This window comes from Anabrus simplex, chromosome 9 (genome assembly GCF_040414725.1).
Source record: "Anabrus simplex isolate iqAnaSimp1 chromosome 9, ASM4041472v1, whole genome shotgun sequence".
In the NCBI taxonomy this organism is placed as follows: domain Eukaryota; kingdom Metazoa; phylum Arthropoda; class Insecta; order Orthoptera; family Tettigoniidae; genus Anabrus; species Anabrus simplex.
Genome location: NC_090273.1, coordinates 116,495,596 through 116,520,464, shown reverse-complemented (window position 1 = coordinate 116,520,464; position 24,869 = coordinate 116,495,596). Strand labels below are relative to the sequence as shown.

At 40.6% G+C, this 24,869-nt stretch overlaps 1 protein-coding gene across 1 annotated transcript in view; it reads right to left on the bottom strand.

Moving 5' to 3' along the window:
* U2af38 (U2 small nuclear riboprotein auxiliary factor 38) overlaps window positions 1-24,869 on the bottom strand; it is an 87,381-nt gene that overhangs the window by 37,348 nt on the left and 25,164 nt on the right. Inside the window, exons 2-5 of the mRNA XM_067153484.2 lie at window positions 24,675-24,762; window positions 20,805-20,871; window positions 20,615-20,697; window positions 20,462-20,533 (exon numbers count right to left, since the gene is read on the bottom strand). Coding sequence (XP_067009585.1) covers window positions 20,462-20,533; window positions 20,615-20,697; window positions 20,805-20,871; window positions 24,675-24,762 — 310 coding nt within the window. The remainder of the gene's footprint in view (window positions 1-20,461; window positions 20,534-20,614; window positions 20,698-20,804; window positions 20,872-24,674; window positions 24,763-24,869) is intronic.

The following is a 24,869-nucleotide window of genomic DNA, read 5'->3' as shown; positions in this document are numbered from 1 at the left end:
CAGGTCTAAGCTAAAGAACATATTTTGTAAATGTAATGAGTCGTTTGTCGCAGTCAGCAGATTTGTATTAAAATCTCCAAGTATAATTATATTTTCGTACAGTGGAATTAACTTTGCTAAGCAAATTTCAAGGTCGGATATATGTCTTACGTCTGGGGGTTTGTAAACTACTCCGATCAGTACCTTTTGATTGTTAGCCAAAACTTCTATAAACATAAACTCAGGTCGATTGGGAATCGTCTGGTCTGAAGTAGCCACTATTTTACTTATGAGATCATTACGACAGTATATAGCACACCCTCCCCCTATACGTTTTCTTCGGTCTAGACGATGTAAAGTCATGTTATTTAATTCAACCAGGCCTGAGTTAAGTGAGGGTTGTAACCAAGTCTCAGTTACACATATGCAGTGCAAGGTATTACTATCATGAAAGAGGGATTGTATTTCGTCAATGTGAGCCATTAACGATTGCGCGTTAATGACAACACTGTAGGGCTCGCCGATATCTTGAAAGACTTTCCCTGAGAATGTTTCCCGCTGACGCTGCTGAAGGGTAGGGTGAGGGGGGCGACTGGGAAAGGGGTGGGAGCGGGTCACTGACATCAAGGTTACTACAATCGGTAGAAATAGCACTTGTATTGTGACTAGCCATTATCTAGAAAAGACTTCTGCTTACTCACCTTGTTTTCACCACAAGTACTTCCAGGGGCACAATCACATTCACTCACACACATACACGCACATTTACTTAAAACTACAACATTATCCATTAATGCCATCTCAGTAATGAGTTCGTATCAATGCTCACTCGTGTTTTACATTAAACTAACAAGTTGTACCATTGTTGTAATTAACATCTTTCGTCCATTGTCACATAGCACAACAATGCGACCGTCCTGGCTCCAGACACGATTTAGGCCAAAGTGATCTCGTGCACGATTTAAAATGTTTTTCCTGGTACCCGTGAGCGATTCCGTCAGGAGAAGGTGCGTGCCTTTTAGCCGACGTTTAGCCCTCCAAATGCGGTCACGATCCTGGTACCGCAGGAACTTAATAATCAGTGGGCGTTTACCCGTGGCAACCACATCAGCCGTTGTTCGCTTCGGAACACCTAGGCGATGGCAACGGTCAATGTCTGACATATAAAGCTCGATATCCAGTTTTTCTTTAATAGTTGATAATACTTTAGCGTACACGTTTTCACCTGGTGCTTCCGGGACGCCATGCAAAATTAGACAGTTTCGGCGGCTGTATTGTTCCGCTTCGTCCATCCGTTCTCTTTGCTCGTCCAGCTTTTCTTTTATTTTTAAAATATTGTTTTTTATGTCTTTCAGTTCACCAGACACTTTCTCTTGAAACGCACAGAACTCCTCCTCCAGCCGCTGTAGTTTCTCCTCCCGGTTGGCGCTGCTGGTCGCCTCCTTGAGTTGGGCGCGAAAATGCTGCATCGCATCTTCAATTGCCGATACCTTTTGAACTACATCCCGTAGCGTCATGATTTTTGTCAGTATTGGACGGTGATTATTAAAACTATGGAGATTAGGTCGCAAACGGCACTTAGTTGCTGTTTATCTTGCAGATTTACGAGTTAGCCTTGACACACACTTTACACTATGACTGAGCTCTCCGCCATCTTGATTTCTTATAAGGGACTTTGGTGTAAGAAGACAACAAGTAACATTTTTCACACAGTAAAACAACATACTATGTACACCCATTTCCTAGTGCATCTTGCATTACTTGCAAAATGACAGGATTTAAATGGTAGTATTTATGATAATGGTGAGGAAATAGAGCCTCCATGGCTCAGGCAGCAACACGCCGGCCTCTCAACGCTGGGTTCCATGGTTCAAATTCCAGTAACTCCAAGAGCTGGATAAAGCAGAGGCGGGATATTTTTTTCTTCGGGTACTCTGGTTTTCCCTGTCAACTTTCATTAAAGCAACAAACTCAAATATCATTTCATTTGTCAGTCATTAATCATTGCCCCAGGAGCGTGGCAAGCTTCGGCAGCCAGCACAATTCCTATCTTCACCACTAGAAAAGGGCTTCATTCATTCCTTCCTTCCATTCCTCACCTGGTTGAAACTGGAAACAGGCTGTGGATTTTCAATGGTGTGGAAATGAAGAAACTCCTAATCTCAACTACGATCTTCCTAAAATGAGTTCATGGTGGTTATGAACTAATCACAAGCTGTATAACCTGCAGAAATTCCTAATAACCAGGTAAACTGAGTCAGGGATGCCCTGCACTCGGGTGATTTCTGCAAGGTACAAGAGAGACATGATTTCAATCAAATGGTATTTCCATCCATTTTCTCAGCTGCTTATTCTGAATCATTTCCCTTATAGGTGAAGCAGAAAGTGATTAAATGGGTCTTTATATCATTAACCTATTCCACCCCCACACTCGAGTTACTCAGAACTCGACATATTTTCCACCATCCCAACCACCAATTAACTCAGATTTCTAATGTCACATTCTTCCACAACACAGTTTGAACTGATGCTGCAGTTCCGTTACAAGATTTAAATGGTATTACTAATGATATGAGGGGCGTTTGAAAAGTTCGTGCAAAAATAAAAACTACTTACGTGTTTGAGGGGTAAAACTTCTTTATTTTTCGACAGTCTCCTTTTAGGCTTATACACTTCATCCAACGATGTTCTAGTTTGTTGATCCCTTCCGAATAATAGGATTTGTCCAAGTCTGCAAAATATCCATTAGTGTTTGCAATCACCTCCTCGTTTGAATAAAATCTTTGTCCTGCCAGCCATTTCTTCAAATTGGGAGACAAATAGTAGTCCGAGGGAGCCAAGTCTGGAGAATAGGGGGGATGTGAAACGAGTTGGAATCCTATATCCATTAATTTTGCGACCACAACTGCTGAGGTGTGTGCTGGAACATTGTCGTGATCGAAAAGGACTTTCTTGTGGGCCAATCGCGGGAGCATTTTTTTTTTTTTGCAGCTCGGTTTTCAAACAGTCCAATAACGATGAATAATATGCACCTGTAATAGTTTTACCCCTTTCCAGTGTGTTGATGAGGATTATCCCTTGCGAATCCCAAAAGACAGTCGCCATAAACTTTCCGACCGAAAGAATGGTCTTGCCTTTCTTGGTGCAGATTCCCCCTTGGTGACCCATTGTTTAGATTGATGTCTGGTCTCAGGAGTATAGTAATGTATCCATGATTCATCCACAGTGACGAAACGACGCTTTAAGTGCTCCGGATTCTTCTGGAACAGCTGCAAACCATTCTTGCAACACTTCACAAGATTCCGTTTTTGGTCAAGCGTGAGCAATCGTGGCACCCATCTTGCGGATAGCTTTCTCATATCCAAATGTTTATGCAAAATATTATATACCCATTCAGTCGAGATGCCCACAGCACTAGCAATCTCACGCACCTTAACTCTTCTATCATCCATCACCATATCATTGATTTGATCAATGATTTCTGGATTCGTAACCTCCACAGGCCGTCCAGAACGTTCAGCGTCACTTGTGCCCATATGGCCTGTCCGAAAATTTTGCAACCACTTATAAACTGTACTCATCGAAGGTGCAGAGTCACCATAATGTTTATCAAGCTTCTTTTTAGTCTCCTGAGGCATTTTGCCTTTCATAAAGAAATGTTTAATCACCACACGAAATCCTTTTTCGCCCATTTCTTGAAAATCTCTCGACTTCCTTGATTCACATGAATGCCAAGCACAAAGAAATATACCAATATGGCTGAAACTTGGTGTGTGTGTTCATTCAAGAGATGCTACTAACTAAACATGACCTCAATACACGCCAGTGGTGCCATCTCTCGGACTTTGCACGGACTTTTCAAACCACCTTCGTAATGATGAGGAAATAGTTGGTTCATGGTGTGGGTTACTGTAGCCAAGTCCTAGTTCGTGAACCATGGGCAACAGATGAGTGGCCCAGTAAGTGGTCCTGAGAGTTGGGATACCAGCTGCTACGGAATGAGAGTGGACATCTTGGACATATTCTGAGTCATGCCCCTCCTTGTGCTCACGTGGCTAGGACTATACAAACCACCGTGGTCCCTAACCTGTTAGAGGAGAGATCCTCACTTGGACTATGTGTAAGTCGGGTAGCATCCTGCTTCAAGAATTTACCAATAACTGACTATTATATTGGTATTATAAATTTACTCAATCAGGACAAATATTTTAAATTTCCTATGGGAATTAACATCTGTATTATCTGATGGCCAGGCAGGCATCAATTTTTGGAAATGAGACATAGCTCTCATCGTGCATTGGCACTGCTGGTGGCTTCAAGTAGCCTATGCAGTGGCCTCCACGGTATGCACTAGCCTTGCGTCTTGGGTGGTGTGCTAAGTCCCAACTGATGAGCCTAACTTAGCACACGAGGGCGAAATGCAGGCAACCAGGAATGAGTTGGCTGGAAAATTTATAATGTCCAATAACGGACTATTATATTGGTATTATAAGTTTAGCCAAATCGATCTCCTCTCGGCAATTCGATTCAGTATCTCTTCATTTGTGATTCTATCAATCCATCTCACCATCAGCATTCTTCTGTAACACCACATTTTGAAAGCTTCTATTCTCTTTCGTTCTGAGCTAGTTATCTCCATGTTTCACTTCCATACAATGCCACGCTCCACACGAAAGTCAAAAACATCTTTCTAATCCCTATATCAAAGTTTGAAGTGAGCAAATTTATTTTCTTAAGAAAGCTCTTCCTTGCTTGTGCTAATCTGCATTTTATGTCCTCCTTACTTCTGCCATCGTTAGTTACTTCACTACCCAAAAACAATATTCATCTACTTCCTTTAAGACTTCATTTCCTAATTTAATATTTCTTGCATCACCTGCCTTCGTTCGACTGCATTCCATTACTTTTGTTTTGGACTTATTTATTTTCATCTTGTACTCCTTACCCAAGACTTCGTCCATACTATTCAGCAGCTTCTCGAGATCTTCTGCAGTCTCAGATAAAACAACAATATCATCGCAAATCTCAAGGTTTTGATTTCCTCTCCTTGGATTGTGATTCCCTTTCCGAAGTCCTCTTTGATTTCCTTTACTGCCTGTTCTATGTAAACGTTGAAAAGGAGGGGGGACAAGCTGCACCCTTGCCTCACTCCTTTCTGGATTCCTGCTTCTTTTTCAAAGCCCTTGATTCTTATCACTGCAGACTGATTTTTATACAGATTGTAGATAATTCTTCGTTCTAGGTATCTGATCCCAATCACCTTCAGAATCTTAAGTAACTTGGTCCAATCAACCTTATCGAATGCCTTTTCTAGATCTACGAATGCCATGTATGTGGGCTTGTCCTTCTTGATTCAATCCTCTAAGATCAGATGTAAAGACAGGATTGCTTCATGTGTTCCTACATTTCTTCTGAAGCCAAATTGATCTTCTCCCAACTCAGCTTCAACTTATTTTTCCATTCTTCTGTAAGTAATACGTGTTAAAATTTTGCAGGCACGAGATAGTAAACTAATGGTGCGATAGTTTTCACACCTGTCAACACCGGCTTTCTTGGGAATACGTATAACAACATTCTGCCAAAAATCGGATGGGACTTCTCCTGTCTCTTACATCTTATATACTAAATGGAATAACCTTGCCATGCTGGTTTCTTCTAAGGCAGTCAGTAATTCAGAGGGAATGTCATCAATTCCAGGTGCCTTGTTCCTATTTAGGTCGCTCACAGCTCTGTCAAACTCTGACCTCAAAATTGGGTCTCCCATTTCATCAGCATCAACAGCCTCTTCTTGTTCCAGAACCAAATTATCTACATCTTCACCTTGATACAACTGTCGGATATGTTCCTGCCATCTTTCTGCTTTGTCTTCTTTCCCTAGAAGTGGCTTTCCATCTGAGCTCATAATATTCATACACCTAGATTTCCTTTCTCCAAAGATTTCCTTGATTTTCCTGTATGCAGCATCTACCTTTTCTAGGACCATACAACCTTCGACATCCTTGCACTTCTTCAGCCAGTCTTCCTTAGTTTTCTACCCACTTCATTGTTTAATCGCCTGTATTCTTTTCTGCCCTCTTCATTTCTAGCATTCTTGTATTTTCATCGTTTTTCAATCAGGTCTAGTATCTCCTGAGTTATCCACTGATTATTAGGTGATCTTTTCTTCCTTCCTAACATTTCTTCACCAGCCCTGCTGACTTCATTTTTCATGACTATCTACTCTTCCTCTATTGTGTTTCCTTCAGCCTTTTCATTTAGTCCTTTTGCAACATGTTCCTTGAAACAATCCCCCACGCTCTTTTCTTTCAACTTGTCTAGATCCCATCTTTTTGCATTCTTTCCTTTCCTCAATTTCTTCAGCTTCAGATGGCATTTCATGGCTAACAAGTTGTGGTCAGAGTCCATGTCTGCTCCTGGGAAAGTTTTGCAATCCAACACCTGCTTTCTGAATCTCCGCCTAATCACGATGAAGTCCATTTGATACCTTCCAGTGTCCCCAGGTTTCATCCACGTATAAAGCCGTCGTTTGTGGTGTTTGAACCAAGTATTGGCAAGGACCAAATTATGATCAGTGCAGAATTCAACCAGCCGACTTCATCTTTCGTTCCTTTGTCCCAATCCGAATTCTCCTACTGTATTACCTTCTCTTCCTTGGCCTACCACTGCATTCCAGTCTCCCATCACAATTAGATTCTCGTCACCTTTTACATATTGTATTAAATCTTCTATCTCTTCATATATTCTTTCGATTTCCTCATCATCTGCTGAGCTAGTAGGCATATAGACCTGCACTATTGTGGTGAGCATTGGTTTGGTGTCTATCTTGACGACAATAATTCTTTCACTATGCTGGTCGTAGTAGCTTACCCGCTGTCCTATTTTCTTATTCATTATTAAACCAACTCCTGAATTTCCTCTGATTTTGTATTGATAATTCGGTAGTCGCCTGACCAAAAATCCTGTTCTTCTTGTACTTCACTTATACCAACTACATGTAACTTTAGTCTATCCATCTCCCTTTTCAGATTCTCTAATCTACCACAACGATTCAAACTTCTAACATTCCACGCTCCGACTCGCAGAAAGTCAGTATCCATCTTCCTGATGATCACCCCCTCTCGAGTAGTCCCCACCCGGAGATCCGAATGGGGGACTAGTTTACCTCCGAAATATTTTACCCGGGAGGAAGCCATCATCAGTACATCATTCATACAGAGAGAGAGCTGCATGTCCTCGGGAGTTAGTTACGGATGTAGTTTCCCGTTGCTTTCAGCCGTGTAGCAGTATCAACACAGCTAAGCCATGTTGAGTATTATTACAAGGCCATATCAGTCAATCATCTAGAATGCTGCCCTTGCAACATCCGAAAGGCTGCTACCCCCCTTTTGATGAACTATTCCTTAGTCTGATCTCTCAACAGATGCCTATCCGATATGGTTGCACCTGCGGCTCGGCTATCTGCTTCATTGGGACACGCAAGCCTCCCCACTGCGGCAAGGTCACATGGCCAATATAAATGGTCCGTTACTGGACATTATAAATTTTCCAGCTAACTCATTCCTGGTTGCCAGCGTTTCACCCCCATGTGCGAGGCTGGGCTCATCAGTTGGTACATAACACACCTACCAAGACACTGGCTACTGCATGCCGTGGAGGCCACTGTGTAGGCTAATTTTTTTTTTTTTTTTTTTTTTTTGCTAGGGGCTTTACGTTGCACCGACACAGATAGGTCTTATGGCGACGATGGGATAGGAAAGGCCTAGGAGTTGGAAGGAAGCGGCCATGGCCTTAACTAAGGTACATCCCCAGCATTTGCCTGGTGTGAAAATGGGAAACCACGGAAAACCATCTTCAGGGCTGCCGATAGTGGGATTCGAACCTACTATCTCCCGGATGCAAGCTCACAGCCGCCCGCCTCTACGCGCACGGCCAACTCGCGCGTAGGCTAATTGTAGCCACCGGCAGTGCTAATGCACTATGAGAGACTTCATCTCATTACCCAAAAATTGATGCCTGGTTGGCCATCAGATCCCATCCTTTTGGGGATCAACATCTATATCAAGGTCACATGGTTCGCAGGGGAGGCCTCATCACATACTCTGCATATAAATTGAAGAAATAAGGTGACAATATGCAGCCTTGATGTACACATTTCTCAATCTTGACCCATTCAGTTGTTCCATATAGGGTTCTCACCGTAGCTTCCTGATCACAGTAGAGATTTCTCATAAGGCAAATAAGATGATCTGGTACACCCACAGTCCTGAGTACTTGCCACAATTTATTGTGGTCAACACAGTCAAAGGCAATAAAACATAGGTATAGGTCTTTCTGGAATAGTCTTGCTTTCTCCAGAATCCAGCGAATATTAGCGATTTGATCTCTGGTTCCTCTGCCTTTGTGGAAACCGGCTTGTTCTTCAGGTAGTTCTCGATCTACATACTGCTGAAGCCTATTTTGCAGGATCTTGAGCATAACGTTACTAGCATGCGATATAAGTGCGATTGTTCGGTAGTTTGAACATTCTTTAGCACTACCCTTCTTTGGAAATGGGATGAACACTGAGTTTTTCCAATCTTTTGGCCACTACTGGGTTTTCCATACCTGCTAACATATTGAATGTAGCACTTTCACAGCATCATCTCCTGGGATTTTGAACAGTTCTGCTGGGATTCCATCATGACCACTTGCCTTATTGGCAGTGGCGGCTGGTGGTTTAAAAGTTCAGTGGTGCACAATTTTTACCAATGATATAATATGATTGCAGGCTAATTTTCAAATCTGGATACATCAACAATACTTTTTATTGTTAAGAATAAAACAAACATTTTACATTTCTATTTTCAGGAATATTACTACAACGCATTAACATTTTTTTTTTCATTTAAAAACTCTTCCCATATTGAAATGAAACACTTTGAGGTAACCTAATTCCGGTATTGAAAAAATATCCTTTTGTAATGTATCTGGTTTCGAAATTGAACGTCGCGTGGGCCTACCCATTCGTTTCACCTCGGATTTTTCCTCGGCAGTCCGTTGCGGAAACGGCCTAGACATTAAAAACTGCACGGAATTCATGATCTGGGAAAATACCACTAACTGATAAAAACACACATGCTGACACGAATGTTTACACAATGAAATCAATACCGTAAGCTACTTAGCTTGTACGCACGTAACAAAGCTCACGACAATACTGAAAGAAATGGCGGTGTTTATTTTCAAATTTAGAGCCATTAGTTATATATCCAGCCACGGCCGGCTTGATGCGTTGCTCTAGCCAGGACGAATAGCTCTAGCTAGCTCCTTACGGAGCGCAGCGAGGGATCTAATAAAGAGGATGATTACCTCGTTGTACTTCCTCTTAAAACAAAAATCACCACCACCACCACCGAGGGATCTAACCGGCCGGGATCCAGCGAATGAACTTCCATCCGGTGTCGCTAGATGACACTCCTGTTCTATAACAGAATTTCACATTGAGCAGCAACGGTCTCTAACGACTAGTAGTTGGTTACGTAGGAGCACGGCCGATTTGATGCTTCGCTCTAGCTAGCTCCTTAGCACAGCGAGGGATCCAGTCAGGCGTGGTAGGAGGAGCCAGGTTGATAAACCTCCATTTAAGCAATGTATAAGAAGCCACGCCTATCTTTTCCTCTCCCCGCGCACGCCTCTAGCAGCCCAAAAGCACACTTCTAGCAGCCCCGCGCACCCCTCGAACAGCCCAGGTTTCATCCTACCACAGGTTGACTTCCCGCTGCAAACTTTTCGGCTCCTGCAGTGAACATTTTAAGAGTACCGGCTTGTAAAGTACCCCGTAGTCAATATTTGCTCTTTCAAGCTCTTGAAAGGTTTGTCTTGTTGATTGAAAATACAGTAGTTGAGAGATCCAAATTATGAAATCTGACCTAAAATAAACATAAAAGTTTAATGGGGGTAGCGCAAACCTGCAACCTTATGGAGAAACCGCCCCTGCTTATTGGTATGAAAATTAGCCTTTCCAAAACTAAATTGATGTCAGTAGGTAAGAAATCCAAGAGAATTGAATGTCAGATTGGTGATACAAAGCTGGAACATGTAGATAGTATCAAATATTTAGGATGTGTGTTCTCCCAGGATGGTAATATGGTGAGATTGAATCAAGGTGCAGTAAAGTTATGCAGTGAGCTCGTAGTTATGATCAACAGTATTCTGTAAGAAGGAAGTCGGCTCCCGGACGAAACTATCTTTACATCGGTCTGTTTTCAGACCAACTTTGCTTTACGGGAGCGAAAGCCGGCATGATAGTATCGAGAATGATTGCTGGTACTAACAGTTGGGAACAATGGCAGGAGGGTACTTGGAATGAGATAAAGGCTAAGTTAGGAATGAACTTTATGCTGAAGCGGTACGCATAATTTGGCTTCAGTGGTAAGGTCATGTGAGGCGAATAGGTTACCTAGGAGAATAATGGACTCTCTTACGGAGGGTAAGAGAATTAGAGGGAGACCAAGACAATGATGGTTAGACTCAGTTTCTAAACATTTAAAGATAAGACGTGGAGAACTAAATGAAGCCACAGTACTACAGTAGTTGCAAATAGAGGATTGTGGCGACATTTACTAAATTCACAGAGGCTTGCAGACTGAACAGTGAAACGCATAATGGTCTATAAAGATGTATACACTTCTGTTGCTCAACACGAGGCGATATCATCTGATAGTGCCTTGTGATAAAAAATAAGTGTTTCGCCTCCAGAGAGGTCTGGTACAAGTTTTTCGAGTTTACTCCCATGGGCGACCTGCGTGTATTTGCGAATGGGGCCCAGCCTACAATGAAATTAATACTGAAGATGGCAGTAACTACCAGTCCTCGAGCCAGAGGGATGAACTAACAAAGGCTAAAATCCCAAACCTGGCCAGGATTCAAACCTCGGACCCCTTTTCCAAAGGCCAGCATACTAACCATTCAGCCACAGAGCTGGGCCGTGCCCTGTGAAGACAACAGTTGATTTGATTTATCCATTTTCATTACAGTTTGTTATGCATTCAAATGTTCAGTTTGTAAGCCTCTGTGAATTTACTAATGCCTCCACCATCCTCTTGTTTGTAACTAGCTCTGTAGCCTCATTTGGTTCCATAACCCATATCTCTATATCATCAGAAACTGCATCTAACAATAGTCATATTGATCTCCTCCTTCCTCTCCCACCCTCCACGACCAAGTCCAGTATTTTCCTAGGTAACATATCCTCTCCATTTGCCCCATGACCCCACCACCGAAGCCAGTTCATATGTACAGTCAAGTACATTCCTAACTTAACCTTTATCTCCTTGTTCCAAGTACCCTCCTGCCATTCTTTGCACCCGTTTGTGGCAACGATATTTCTCGATACTTCTACCCTATGAATAAGATCCTGAATCTATTTGGCTTTCAGTCCCATAAAGCAAAGTTGAACTGAAAACAGACCGGTGTAAATGTAGTTTCGTCTGAGAGCTTATTTTTGCCGAATACTGTTGGTTGCAACTGCAAGCTCACTGCATTACTTCTGCTGCACTTTGATTCAGTCTCACCATCCTACCATCCTGGGAACACACATCCTTAACACCATACATGAAATGCTCTACCTCTTCCAGATTTGTTCCTCCCTACTGACATCACTTTAGTTTTGGAGAGCCTAATTTTCATCATGTACACATTGCATCTATTTTCACGGCAAGTTGTCAGCAAGAGCCAAATTGCTCACTATCTTTCCACTAACTGGATCCCTCCCAGCCACTTTATACTTTTCAATAGATGATCCATGTAACCTATGAATAGGGACCTGAAAAAAATCGCATTTGCGATAAATGCGAATTATTGAATCTTGTACTTAATCCAAGCCTACGGTAATTCTAATATGGAATAAAATCATTTTTATGCATAAATATAAGCGAGACAAAATGCAAATTGTGACCCAAAATACAAAATTAGTATGAACATGCGATTTTGGTGCAAATTCTGCGAAAATGTGCTATTTTACTGGCGAAAACAACATATTTCGGCAAAATCATCAGAAATACTCAAAATATGATGCATAAATCTTTCGACCGTTCCAATCGATGGAGAAAAGTTGTCGATCGATTGCTGCTTGCTGACTTTAATCGATATTTACAATGGGAATAGCAAGGGGAATAAGAAACAAATGTAAATAGAGTGTCACGGAAATAACGAGATAGACACAGCGATGTTTTCCTGTGGTTGCGTTCACAAAATACTACTCTCCAACTCCGAGTAAACTCAGAGTTCACTCTATCCGTTCACAAAACTAAAGAGTTAACTCAACAAGGTGTTCAGAAAATGCATTCGAGTTAACTTAGAGTATGCTCTTTTTAGCTCTGCTTAAATACTGTAGGTGGGTAGATTTAACTCGACATGTGCAGTAATACATTCATTGGTGGCGGTGAAAAGTATTAAAATGAGAGTATATTGACATGGTAATGAATTCAAATTATTTTATAGTTGACAATGAAGGGCGTTACGTATTGAATAAAGAAGGAGATATTTTCGTTTATAACAGGAAAAACAGGTACCAACTTTAATAATTGGCGGAAATAATATGATTGAATTTTTTAAGAATACCCATGTTATGAATGAACAGCTGATTTATTAACCTCAACTTTCAAAGATTTCCTTGGTAAATGTATAGTACGTAAACAATTTTATTATTTTAGATGACCTTCTGAATGAGACCATTTAATTATATGTTCAGAAATACGACACAGTGCATTTATAACTCTCACGAAACGATCTGTACGAAACAGGTGCTAAGAGCCAATTACAACCAGAAGTTGCTTTCGTGGATCATCCTCGTTCCCCGATTTAGGATTTGGAAGGTTTAGGGCCAATGACTGAGGAGATGTTCGAATGCTGATCCGGGCAATCGGAAATGTTGTTTAAATTCAGTTTCGTCGTAGTTGTTAACATAATGTACATAGCCAGTTGTCCTAAATGGCTTATGGCGAACCAGTGTGAAGAATCAGATTGTTCCTACGAGATAAAAAATAATGGATACTGTTTTAAGGCACAACTTGGTGAGGAAAGTAATAACTCGTATAGCATGCTGCTATGAAGAAACTTACTTGGAAATTAGACATTAAATTCATCGCATGTGAGGTTATGATAAAACAAATAACCTTCCTTTATTGATTAGCCACATTTTGTTATTCTGTATTCACTCCAGGCGTTCACGAAATACTGTTACTCAGAGTTAACCTTACTAGTTACTCCGTGATACTCTACTCTACTCCAACTCTACTCGGAGTCTTTTTTTGTGAACACAGCCCTGTTGTTCAAAATTGAAACTAGTGAAGAGTAGAAAGTCGAGCGATTGTTTAAGTTATGGAGAGCACGACAAAAACTGTGCACGAAAAGGCTCGGCAACATGCAAAGGATGGTTTATACGCCACAGATTCAGCGACAGTGTTTTGCAAGTATTATAATTGCCGAGTTGGGTGTGGAAAGAAAAAAAGATAGCATTGTGAAAAATGTTAAATCTGAAAAACGTGAGTAAGCGACACGATAACGAAAGTTCAATCCCTGCTGCTAGTACGTCTCAAAGAAAGCAATCTTCTCTGCTTACACAGTTAGATATTTGTAAAAGACGAAAAATTTCCAGAGATAACTTCTCGAAAAACACAGTTGAAGTATTTGCCAAAGCAAATATACCTCTGGAAAAGCTGGTAAGCAGAGCTAAGAGCCTGGATTACTGAGTTTTCAAATGAAGAGCTGCCATGTGTGAGAATTCTACATGAAGTATATTTACCGGGTAAGCTTCGATTTCATTGATCAGGTACAGTTTAGGTATTACGACATCGAAACCACGCGCAAAATTGAAGGATACCGAATTTTAATGCGATTTCTATATCGAAATATCTCACCCGTACCCAATTGATCCAGTAATTTTAAATTATTTTCTTATAATTTGTGGTCTTTCTTCCTTTCTATAAGTTGCATCTGACCACCAGAAAAGAACAGCAGAGGCTCTAGTGGGGAAGAACATCAGCATACTTTGTGACGAAACTACAGATAGAATGGGCCATCGTGATTTCATCATCATATTCCAAGTCCCAGCCGGATCGAAAAGAGAGCTGCACGTTGTTTCTGCAAACTATCTTGATGCAGGAAATGCTACAAAATGCTCTCGTGCTGTTTTAGAAGTTCTGCGCAGTTATAGTATACCATATATGATGCAGTTAAAGTGTTTGTTAGTGGCAGTGCCCCATATAGTTGGGGACAAAACATGACGGCCTCAGTTCCTAGAAACGAGCTGGAAGCCAGTAGTCATCACACCCTGCACCCTGCTGAGTTAACGAGTTTTAGGTGATCCTTGTTTGTTTTGGAGATGCTGTCAAACCACTTTCTTCCTCACTCTCTGTAGTATTTACTCTTTCTTCATGTAGAGTGCAGTAGCCGATTTGGCCACACTGGCTGCAGTAGAGGTAGTAAATCCTATAAGTCGCTAATAGATACGAGGCTGCCGCTGGAAAGTAGTGGTGTGAGGTGAGGTCGTCATGATTTGTCCCCAACTATACATGACCCGGTCTTATGAAACATTAAGTGTGGTCATAGGGGATCATTTAATGCATGTATAGTGCTGGGCACATAAGATCAGCTTGGTTGGCAATAGTTAGGTCACAGTGATGATAGATGTAAATCTTGTGGTTGAGATGGTAAAGTCTGCATTTTTTAACACAAGAAAGCTAAAATATAATTATTTACAATTCTTAATATCGAAGTACGGTGCTTCAAATGAAGCAAAATTTTTCCCTGCACCTGTCATAACCCGATGGAATAGCTGGTTTCGGGCTGTCTTCTATTTGAGTGCTTACTTTACTGATGTTGTTACATTTTTCAAGATGTGTGACATGAAAGACATCAATTGTGGTATTAAGTACTTAACTGATCTGAGTGACCGAGAAGTGAATAGGCTTTACTCCCACATGGTTTTTGTCACAGATCATGCTGCTGGATTGGTTGACCTCCTTACTGAACTTGAATGGTCTCGGTATCCTACCTCTCATCTCCTTTACCCCAAACTACATAACTTTGACACCAGTTTTACCTTAATTTGTGGGGGGAATTTTTCTGCGGCAACTGATGATGCTTTGATTAAGCTCACTCCTCTGCAGCACGCTGCATGTAGAGACACATTTGTCAAAGCTGCTCGTTCTTCACAGTGCAAGCTACCCACATTGAAAGCTAAAGACCCCAACCATTAGCATTTTGTGTCAATTTCTCAAGCTTTGTATACAAAAAATAGCATTTTGAATAACACTGATAAATTAGATGAGCTTGAGAAATTGTTTGGAGTAACAGATCTTTCAAGAAATGATATCTGGTATGGTCACTGTTCTCTGAAACATGCAATTCAAACCCAGATGAAAGAAAGTGAAAAATGATGATGTCATGCTTGCATTAACTGCAGTTCAGACAGAGTTCAGCATATTTTCTAAATACTGGCTTGAGTAGTTGCGGACCCCAATGAACAATGCAGATAGCGAGCGCGTGTTGTCTCATTACAACACAGTGGTTACAGACAGACGGTGCAATCTGAAGAAAAGCAATGCCGAAGTACTGACAATGCTTTCGTCTGAACAATGAATTTGTACTGTGTGTGAACCAAGGACAATAATTGCACTTTATAAACTTGGAATCGTTAAAAATAATAATACCATGCGATTATTATAACTTTGTAAATAAATGCTCATTTTGGAAAAATAGATGCTAATTTTGGAAAAAAAGAGATGCTAATTTTGAAACAAATAGATGCTAATTTTTTAAGGTCCCTACCTATAAACAACAAAGGTGAAAGATTACAGTCTTGTCTAACCCCTGAATGTACTCTACCTTGAAGCAAGTACTCATTCTACCACAATTCTCACTACAGCCCATTTGACAGCTTTTAATAATCTAACCCTTAACCCACAATCCGCCAATACCGTTAACATTTTTCCATCGGTACTCTGTCATATGCCTTCTCTACACCCACAAAATAAACATAAGTCTATTCATCTCATAGTATTTTTTTTTTTTTTATTACCTGGTGCATACTGAAAATGTGTGCTGAATTTGAAATTTAAATTGTTAAAAATTATACATGTATTGATTATAGGTAGGCCATCATAAGATTCCACTTGACAGTTTCATGTTGGCACCACTATAAAGTAAATAAGGAATGTCACCTATCAATCACGATGACTACACCTCAAGTTTTTAGATGCTAAAATGTAATTTATTGTGTATCTGTTTATTTTATAGTCAAAGTGATTTGTTTGATCTTGGTTGTAAATAAACTGGAATATGCATTACTTTTGAAGTACAACTTCAACATTGTACAGAACGCCTTACAACTTTTGCTTGGTGGGTGAAGCATAACTTTTTTTTGATGTGTGCAAGAAGAAACTAACACTAATATTATGCCGCTGTATTGTTCCAAAACTAACATTTACATTACAACACAACAATGATAAAATTAAAGTAACTTCAACAAGGCTCGAACTTGCAACCTTTGAATCATTAAGCAAGCGCTTTACCACTGTTCCACGAGAAGCAGTAGATAATGAATGATTCCTTCTTAACACGCTGACAACGGTGTATTGTTTTCAGAGTTTATTCATTAAGCAAAAATTTAAAAAATAGGGATACGCCATAACTCGCTAGCGGGTCTCCCTGTTAAGAAGTAAAGAAATTTCATGGTTGGTCTGTATTGAAAATTTATAAACCATCTTAACACAATGCTGTTCGCTCACGTATCAATACGTGTTTCCAAGCATGGTGCTCTGCAGCCGATCACGTATGAATACGTGTTGGTGCAAGTCTGTCTTCTGATGCAATCTAACGGTTAATGAGGAACTATTTGGAGATTATCGTTGATGTACCTAAATGGTAGAAAATCTCCGCTTCTTTTAGTACTGGTTTTGCCCGTTTTAGTGCATCAGTGGCATTTGTTTTTGCCTTTGAATATCTTCCGTGTATCCATCAATGCTAGTAAACAAAAATGGAGGCGCCGGTAAACAAAAACAGTGGATTGACTTGGTGATATTATACATGAATTATACCCTGATAATTTGTCATATGTTTCCCGTGATTGTAAGGAGAGTGAATATGAATTGTCTAATGATAATTCTAGTGCTAGTGTCATGCATTTATGTGGAAGTGATGCGGTAAATGACACGTTTATTGCACCATGTGAACAATGACCTGTTCCTTCACATTGCAAAGATGGTCTAGATATAAGTACTATTGATAGTATTCTCCCTATTTCTGGCAGTGAGTGGCCTAACAGGATAATATACTGTGTTTGGAGTCTTTCTTGTGGACGCCTGGCGTTAACATTTCGCCGCATGAACCTGAAAATGTACGTTATGATGTCAAGTTGTTAATTTGTAATGATTTGTTGGTGTACATGGTGGAGGAATCAATCATTACCATAATGAACCGAAATACAAGATCTCACCAAAAACATTAAAGTGGACACATATAACTGTGAATGAACCCAAAATTATTAAATTATGATACCCTGCAATAACTCCATGTCTCTGCCAAAACATACCCGGCCACAGGGGCCAGTTACACGTCAGATGGGCCGGACAGCAATGTGTTAAAACAATCAAGTTTTAATTAAGGCCACGGCCGCTTCCTTCCAACTCCTAGGCCATAAGACCTATCTGTGTCGGTGTGACGTAAAGCCCGTAGCAAAAAAAAAAAAAAAAAAAAAAAAAAAAAATCAAGTTTATTAAATTGTTCAATCTATGGTAAAGAGTCGGCGTGGCCTGCCAGCGGGTCTGACAGCCACCAACGTATTGAACACCATAGTTTACAGTGTTTCTATTGTGCATCTACAAGCACATGCATTATGAGTATAACCTGAAGTTGGGAAGCAGAAATGAGTTCCTTGGGGGCTGAGAAAAATTGAATGATGGGATTGCTGAGGAAAAAGCCATTCTATGTGAAGGCTGAGATTGTATGAAGATTCAGAGATAGTCCTCACCCTTTTGTGTTTTATTTCTATTTCTCCCTACCCCTGTGGGGAGGGGGGAAGGAATATATCCACAGTACCTTTTGCCTGTCATAAGAAGCAACTAAAAGGGGAACCCCAGGGGGCTCTCAACCAGGGAACACAGGTTGACAGCAACGGAGTCCTTAAGAGTCCTGACATTGCTTCCATTTACATGTGCCATTCTCTCCAATAAAATTAAATCGCATATGGCTTTTAGTGCCGGGAGTGTCCAAGGACATATTCGGCTCGCCAGGTGCAGGTCTTTTGATTTGACACACGTAGGCGACCTGTGCGTCGTGATGAATATGACATGATGAAGACTACACATACACCCAACCTCCGTGCCAGCGAAATTAATCAATGACGGTTAAAATTCCCGACCCTGCCGAGAATCGAACCTGGGACCCTTGTGACCAAAACAATAATCAAAACCACTTTTTTCTTTCCTTTCCACTACTTTCAATATATAACCCAAACAATAAAAAAAATACAGTGATACACATGGAATTCTGCAATCACACTACTACTTCACCAAGGGGAGGAGCATCCAACTTAGTTTTACAGTGATGGTCTTCTTCAGTCAAAGACATAATACAAATGAATGGCATACTACAAGGTGACACCCCCCCGCCCAGAGCCCCAGGATGTCTAATATGATCATACTGACATAGTACAAAAGGTAGTAACTGGAGGTGTGAACATATATTTATATGCAATTATATGGAACAACAAGAGCTCATTACAGGAAGCTCTTAATCAATTAGTGGAATGGTCTCAAAAGAATGATATTGCATATAAACCAGAATATAACAAAGGTCATGAAGTTCCGGAAAGGAAGGAAACTGTCATCAACGGATATATTTACCTGCGGAAACCAAACAATTGAAATAGTCAAATCTTTCAAATACTTAGGGGTGACTCTACGAGTCACTGGATTCACTTTCACAAGGCGCACTGAAGATATAACGATGGCTGCAATGGAGATTCACAATCTCAAATCCCTTTCACTAAGAACAGCAATGTCATTATTCAAGATGAAATTTGGACCGGTAGCATCACATGCAATTGAGATACATGGACCTTTCATACAGAAATCTGAAAACTTTGGACAGAGTACTCTGCATCTCAAAGTTTTCACCAAATCGACTTGTATACCAGCTAGCATAGAAGACTTGATGACAACTTTGACACCAACCCCAGCTACCAAGAGGTTGCTGGACGAACGACTCCAGAAAACTGCAGAAATAGACCCAGAACTCTCTAACACTCCCGCCATGAACAATGAATAGAAATCAGCCAATTTTACTGACATCAACTCTGTACAAGAGGAGCAATTAACGGCTTTCATCACCATATTTGTAACAAGAAAGGTTTTCACGAGGTATCCAGTGACTGTGTTTGTGAAATCTCTGGCTCACACCGTTCACTATACCACCTGTTCGACTGCACACTAAGAACACTTCCTGTTTCTCATTATGCTAAAGGTGAAACCTTGAAATCATTATGCTAAAGGTGAAACCTTGAAATGACAGTGAATTTCTCTATTTTTAAAATCGTATGTACACATTGTGTTTAATATTAAATATTTCGGTTCAATTCCCGGTCGGGTTGGGGATTTTAACCTTCATTAGTTAAATTCAATGGCTCAGGGGTAGGTTGTTTCTGCTGCCCCCAACATCCCTACAATTCACACACCACACATAACACTATCCTCCACCACAATAACATGCAGTTACCTAGACATGGCAGATGCTGCCCACCCTCATCGGAGGGTCTGCCTTGCAAGGGCTGCATACAGCTAGAAATAGCCACACAAAATTTTAAAAAACCTCACCAGTTGGGGTGCGCTACTAAAAGATCAGCCTTTGCAAAGTGTGTGATGAGACAACGGACATGCGTTACTAGGCGAGTTTATTTCCTACAGTACATATTTTATTTCGCTGTTATGTAGCAAATCTCATTGAAATATTTATTTGTACTGCGTTATTTCCTACAATATATTTTTTGCTGTAATGTAGCAAATTTCACTGAAATAGTCATTTGTATTGCGTTGGCCTTTGAATAACAAGGCGGCTGCTGCCCGACTTGTGAAGGCGACGGGATGACAGCAACTGCAGTTTTGGTTCTTTGTTAGGTGCTACTACTTGCAGCAGCTCCCTAATTGTCTTCACAACACATGGTTAACGCCGTTCCAAGATCCCTTGTATTTCTAAACTATTGTTGGTGCCAAGAATCGAACCCAGCTTGCTTTAACGAGACGGTAGAATTCTAGACTGGAACTGCAGTGGGGGTCTGTTTAATTCTGGATATTCATGAAGCTGTTTCACATTGTGTGAGCAAACAATTGCGGAGATATTAATATTTAAATACAGCCATGTATGAACCTCATTTGCATCAGAATTTAAATGGTAAATCGAAGGTTCAGAGCACATGTTTATATAGTAAGCAAAGGGGTTAATGTACCTTGATGTAGACATTTCCCACAAGGTGGTCTCCCAAGTTGTCACAGACATTCATTTCTTCGATTTCTCCATACTGAAAAACACAAAAAAACAAGGCTTAGATTTACTGATTTTCTGAGCAATAATCAGCAACTTCCAAATACAAACTACGTACCTTGTCCTCGCATTCAACAAATACATCCTCAAAGAAGTTGTCATAATGTTCTTGCATTTCTTCATCAGAGACATTGGCAACCACTAGAATTAAGCAAAGAAGGTTTTATTCGAATAATATCTCATTTCTAATAATTTGAATAAATTATTCCACAATGTGAATATATTGTTCCAAACCAATATATACTCACAGTGAGAGCCATCAGCAGATTTTGCAGAATTCTGGGGGTTCACATAAAGATTCTGAAGAAGAACAGTCTGAAAGAAAGAAAATTTAGTAAATAAGATAAGAAATAATCAGTGAAAACAGAGAACAGAAAATAACGAAACTGGAAGTCCTTCTATGTTTCTAACCTAGCAGAAATTTGCATACGCCACTGTCCATTAGGTGAGCACCTAGCATTACTGCCATTGGCTGACACATAATAGGAAATGATGTCATTCCCCGAAATCAACATTCTCAAATTTCATTACCAACTCGCATAAAATAATAACACAATAAAAGCTGTAAAAATAACACTGTGGAATATGCTGCTGGACGTAGCCAACTAGACGAATGTCTTTGTCATTATCCAGCATACCTCATTAACACATTGTAGACCGAGCCCGAGTGTGTATCGGGGTAGAGTAACAGCTCAGACTGACCGCGCCCGAGGCTAACTCGGGCCCGCATATTTGTTATATTGTCAACACAGCCAGGATGAGAATCGCTCGCAAAGTATACATACTACTTTAAAGAACTTTTATAACAGCTATACCATGCGTTCGTGACCTCTGTTGTTTTCTCGAACTTATAGCAGCTTATTTTTGCTCAAGTTCACTTCTACACTCCATGCTTGCAGTCTTGCTTCCAGCTGCTCAAGAAGCGCGCTTTCAGAGTTTTGTTTACATCGTGCGAAGTGTTTAGACTGCGTTTTGTTTCTGCTATTATGATTGGATCATTGAATGAAGGTGGAATTGTAGAGATTTTAGAAGAGATTTTTAATGACAGTGGTTCAGAAGAAGAGATAGATGATTCGATTTAGACCCTGATTTTGAACTTTGTGTTAGTGATGAAGGTATTTATAACCTATTCTATCATATTCCACCCAGGTGTGATTTTTAACTTTGTAGTTTATTTAGCTAACGTTTCATGATCTTCATATGACTGGATTTACATTTAGAACGAAGTGACGCAAGCGATGATAATTCAAAGGTAGGGACTGATTCACATTTGCCGGGTACTTTTGGTGATTTGGAGGCACTTGCAAAGCCCGTGCAGATAAAGGAAACGTGGAAAATGGGAAAGTAACGAGGAACTGGTGGTATCCAATGTGTTCTGTAGCACTTTGTGTCCCTGAATGCTTCAAACTATTCCGCACTCAAGCTCATTATTTGTAAGACTTTGTTGTCAGACTTTTTTTTGTTGTTGTTGCAAAAGGCATACCGTTGGAAAATGTGTAATGTGAAAAGTATTCAATAGATCTTATTACAATCTTTTGATCTGTAGAATAGACACACTTAATTTTTTGATGATATATACATGTTACAATTGCGATGATGATGATTGTTGTTTTAAGGGGCCTAACATCGAAGGTCACCAGCCCCTAATGGTACGAAACGAAATAACAAAAATTTCAAAGGCATCCACTGACCAAAATAAAAATAAAATATGTCATGAAGAATGAAGGGATGGACAGGAACCAAACAAACAAAACAAAAAAACAGTGGGTCACACTCAAAACAGATCGAAAATAATATTACCGACCAAGGAACCACTTATAAAGCACAATGATGCTTGGTGTCTAAAGTGGGTGCAAAATCCACGTCGAAGGCCCCACAGAATGGTACATGTCGCGAGTAAAATAGAACCACGGTATTTGTCATGTTGGGGTATTAATCAAAAGAAGCGAAGACTCACGGTGTTCCACAAAAGATGGTACTACTCACAAGTATTGCAATACGTACAAGTAACGCAGACCTATGGTGTGTCTCACACAATGGCACAACTCATAGCCAACGCAAACCGAGAAGGTTCCCCACCTACGTGTACTAAACATGGGCGCCGGTATTCCCGTGGTGTTCCTCACATAGTGGGTACTAATCGCAGGCAACGCAGACCCACGGTGCTGCTCATATAGTGGTACAACTCACAGGCTACGCCCAGAACCGCGGTGTTGCTCACATGGGTACGACGCACGGGTGCTGGAATCCACCAGGCCAGGCTTTTTACTGCTACTAATCACAAACCTATTTCGTACCAAATTTAGTGGTACTACTCGCAAGTACAGGCAACCTATGGTGTTCCCCGCGTGATGGTACAATTCAAAATTAGTTTCATGGTTCTAATTCAGTCAGCCCTTGGTCGCCCCTTTTAGTCGCCTCTTACGACAGGCAGGGGATACCGCGGGTGTATTCTACATGTGTGTCCCCCACCCGTAGGGGGTATGTTACAATTGCAACCTACCTACTATTTTCTACAATTTTTTAAAAACCTTCAAAATATGGCGGTCTGTCTGCCCATATGCCACCTTAAGACACGGTCTCCAATGTGTTAATTCAGTTCTTCGTCACTATGGGACACAGAATTCACCCAACTTTTGTTTGCCAAAAGATCGTGGCCATAACCTGGGGTCTTATACCCTCAGCCCCCCTTTGCTTGACCCAAGCACAATATGTGGGCCAATGACGACGACGAATCCTCTCGGTCGTTATTCTTGGCTTTCTAGGCTGGGGCCGTTATCTCACCGTCAGATAGCTCCTCAATTACGCAGGCTGAATGGACCTCGAACCAGCCCTCAAGTCCAGGTAAAAATCCCTGACCTGGCCGGGAACCGAACCCAGGCCCTCCGGGTAAGAGGCAGGCACGCTACCCCTACACCACGGGGCCGGCGAAGGAAATACAATCCAGCATAATTCAATCAATTCAACTTTTAACGATTATCAAATGTAGAATGCGCTACTGTTGCCCCAGGGAATGCTGGAGGCCTATAGGTGGCTTCACAGCCATATCAATTACCAACAGAGCTAATGAATAAACAATAGACAGACGTATTGAATAAACAATAGACAGACGTATTGAAGAAACAATAGACAGTAACTGGACAGGTACTTGGGCGTAACAATGCACTGTTCCGTACTTCCTAACTTGGCAGCCTTGTACAGCGTGCAGTCACGTCAACTGCAACAGACGCAAACAAAGGATGGTTATATTGTGCATAGATGTCTGTGCTGCAGGTGGTGACTATTGGTATTAATGCTGATCACCACATAGTGAAGTTCTGCTCAACACCACCCAAATACATCTTCAGAGAGCATGCCATGGAAACTAGAAGTCCCTAGACGAGGCAGGCAATGCTCCTACTCTATTCAGGATCCCTACTATCGTGTTTGTTACCTGACCTCCCTCGTATCTATTTTTGCTCCAACCGTGAAGGTATTCGGTTTGAGAGGCATTGGGAGCTTTGCACATTCAGACCTATCCACCTTTCTTCTTTGACTAGAGGAGATTATTATCTCATTCCACTTTCCCTCCAATAAAAATTATCACCCCCTAGCAGGTACTTTAAATACACAAACTATCCTGATCATATAACAAGTAATAGGTAAAGTAATATAGTAATATAATGGACACATTTTAGTATCAAATTTGATTTCTGCAATGGAAGACTGAAATAATATACCTTTGGTAGGGCAATATTGGAACAGTTGTTATGAATATTACTCACACTCACTGCTTCCTCAAGGGCTCGTCGGCTCTTATTACAGGACATGTACGGTAACCATGTGGCGCAGCAAAGAGCTTGTCTCAGTTGCTTCTTTTTCATCCTCCAAAACTACTTCACTTTCTTGTCTTCCATATCATTATGCAATAACCCTAATTCTATGATACATCTGACATATTTTCATTCATAAGTTAAATGAGAATGATAATCTCCACATTATTACTATTTGTACTTATTACTAAATTACCAATCCTCAAGTTGCATAAATCATAACATGAACATTTACAATATAAACTTATGTTAAATAGTTATCAACATTCAAGACAGAACTTTTTAGCTGTGAACATATCAACAAACCTGACTGAAAGTTGGCTTGTTGTGAATCCGAGAACATCGATCACCATGGCGACAAGCTCCGATCTTGAAATAAAATGAACAGTTGACTCTGGAAAGAAGACAAATTTTCCAAATCAACATAAAAAATATTGAATAAATCAAAGTATCAAATACAGAGTTTCATCAAAACATTTATATCATCCCACATTAAATAAG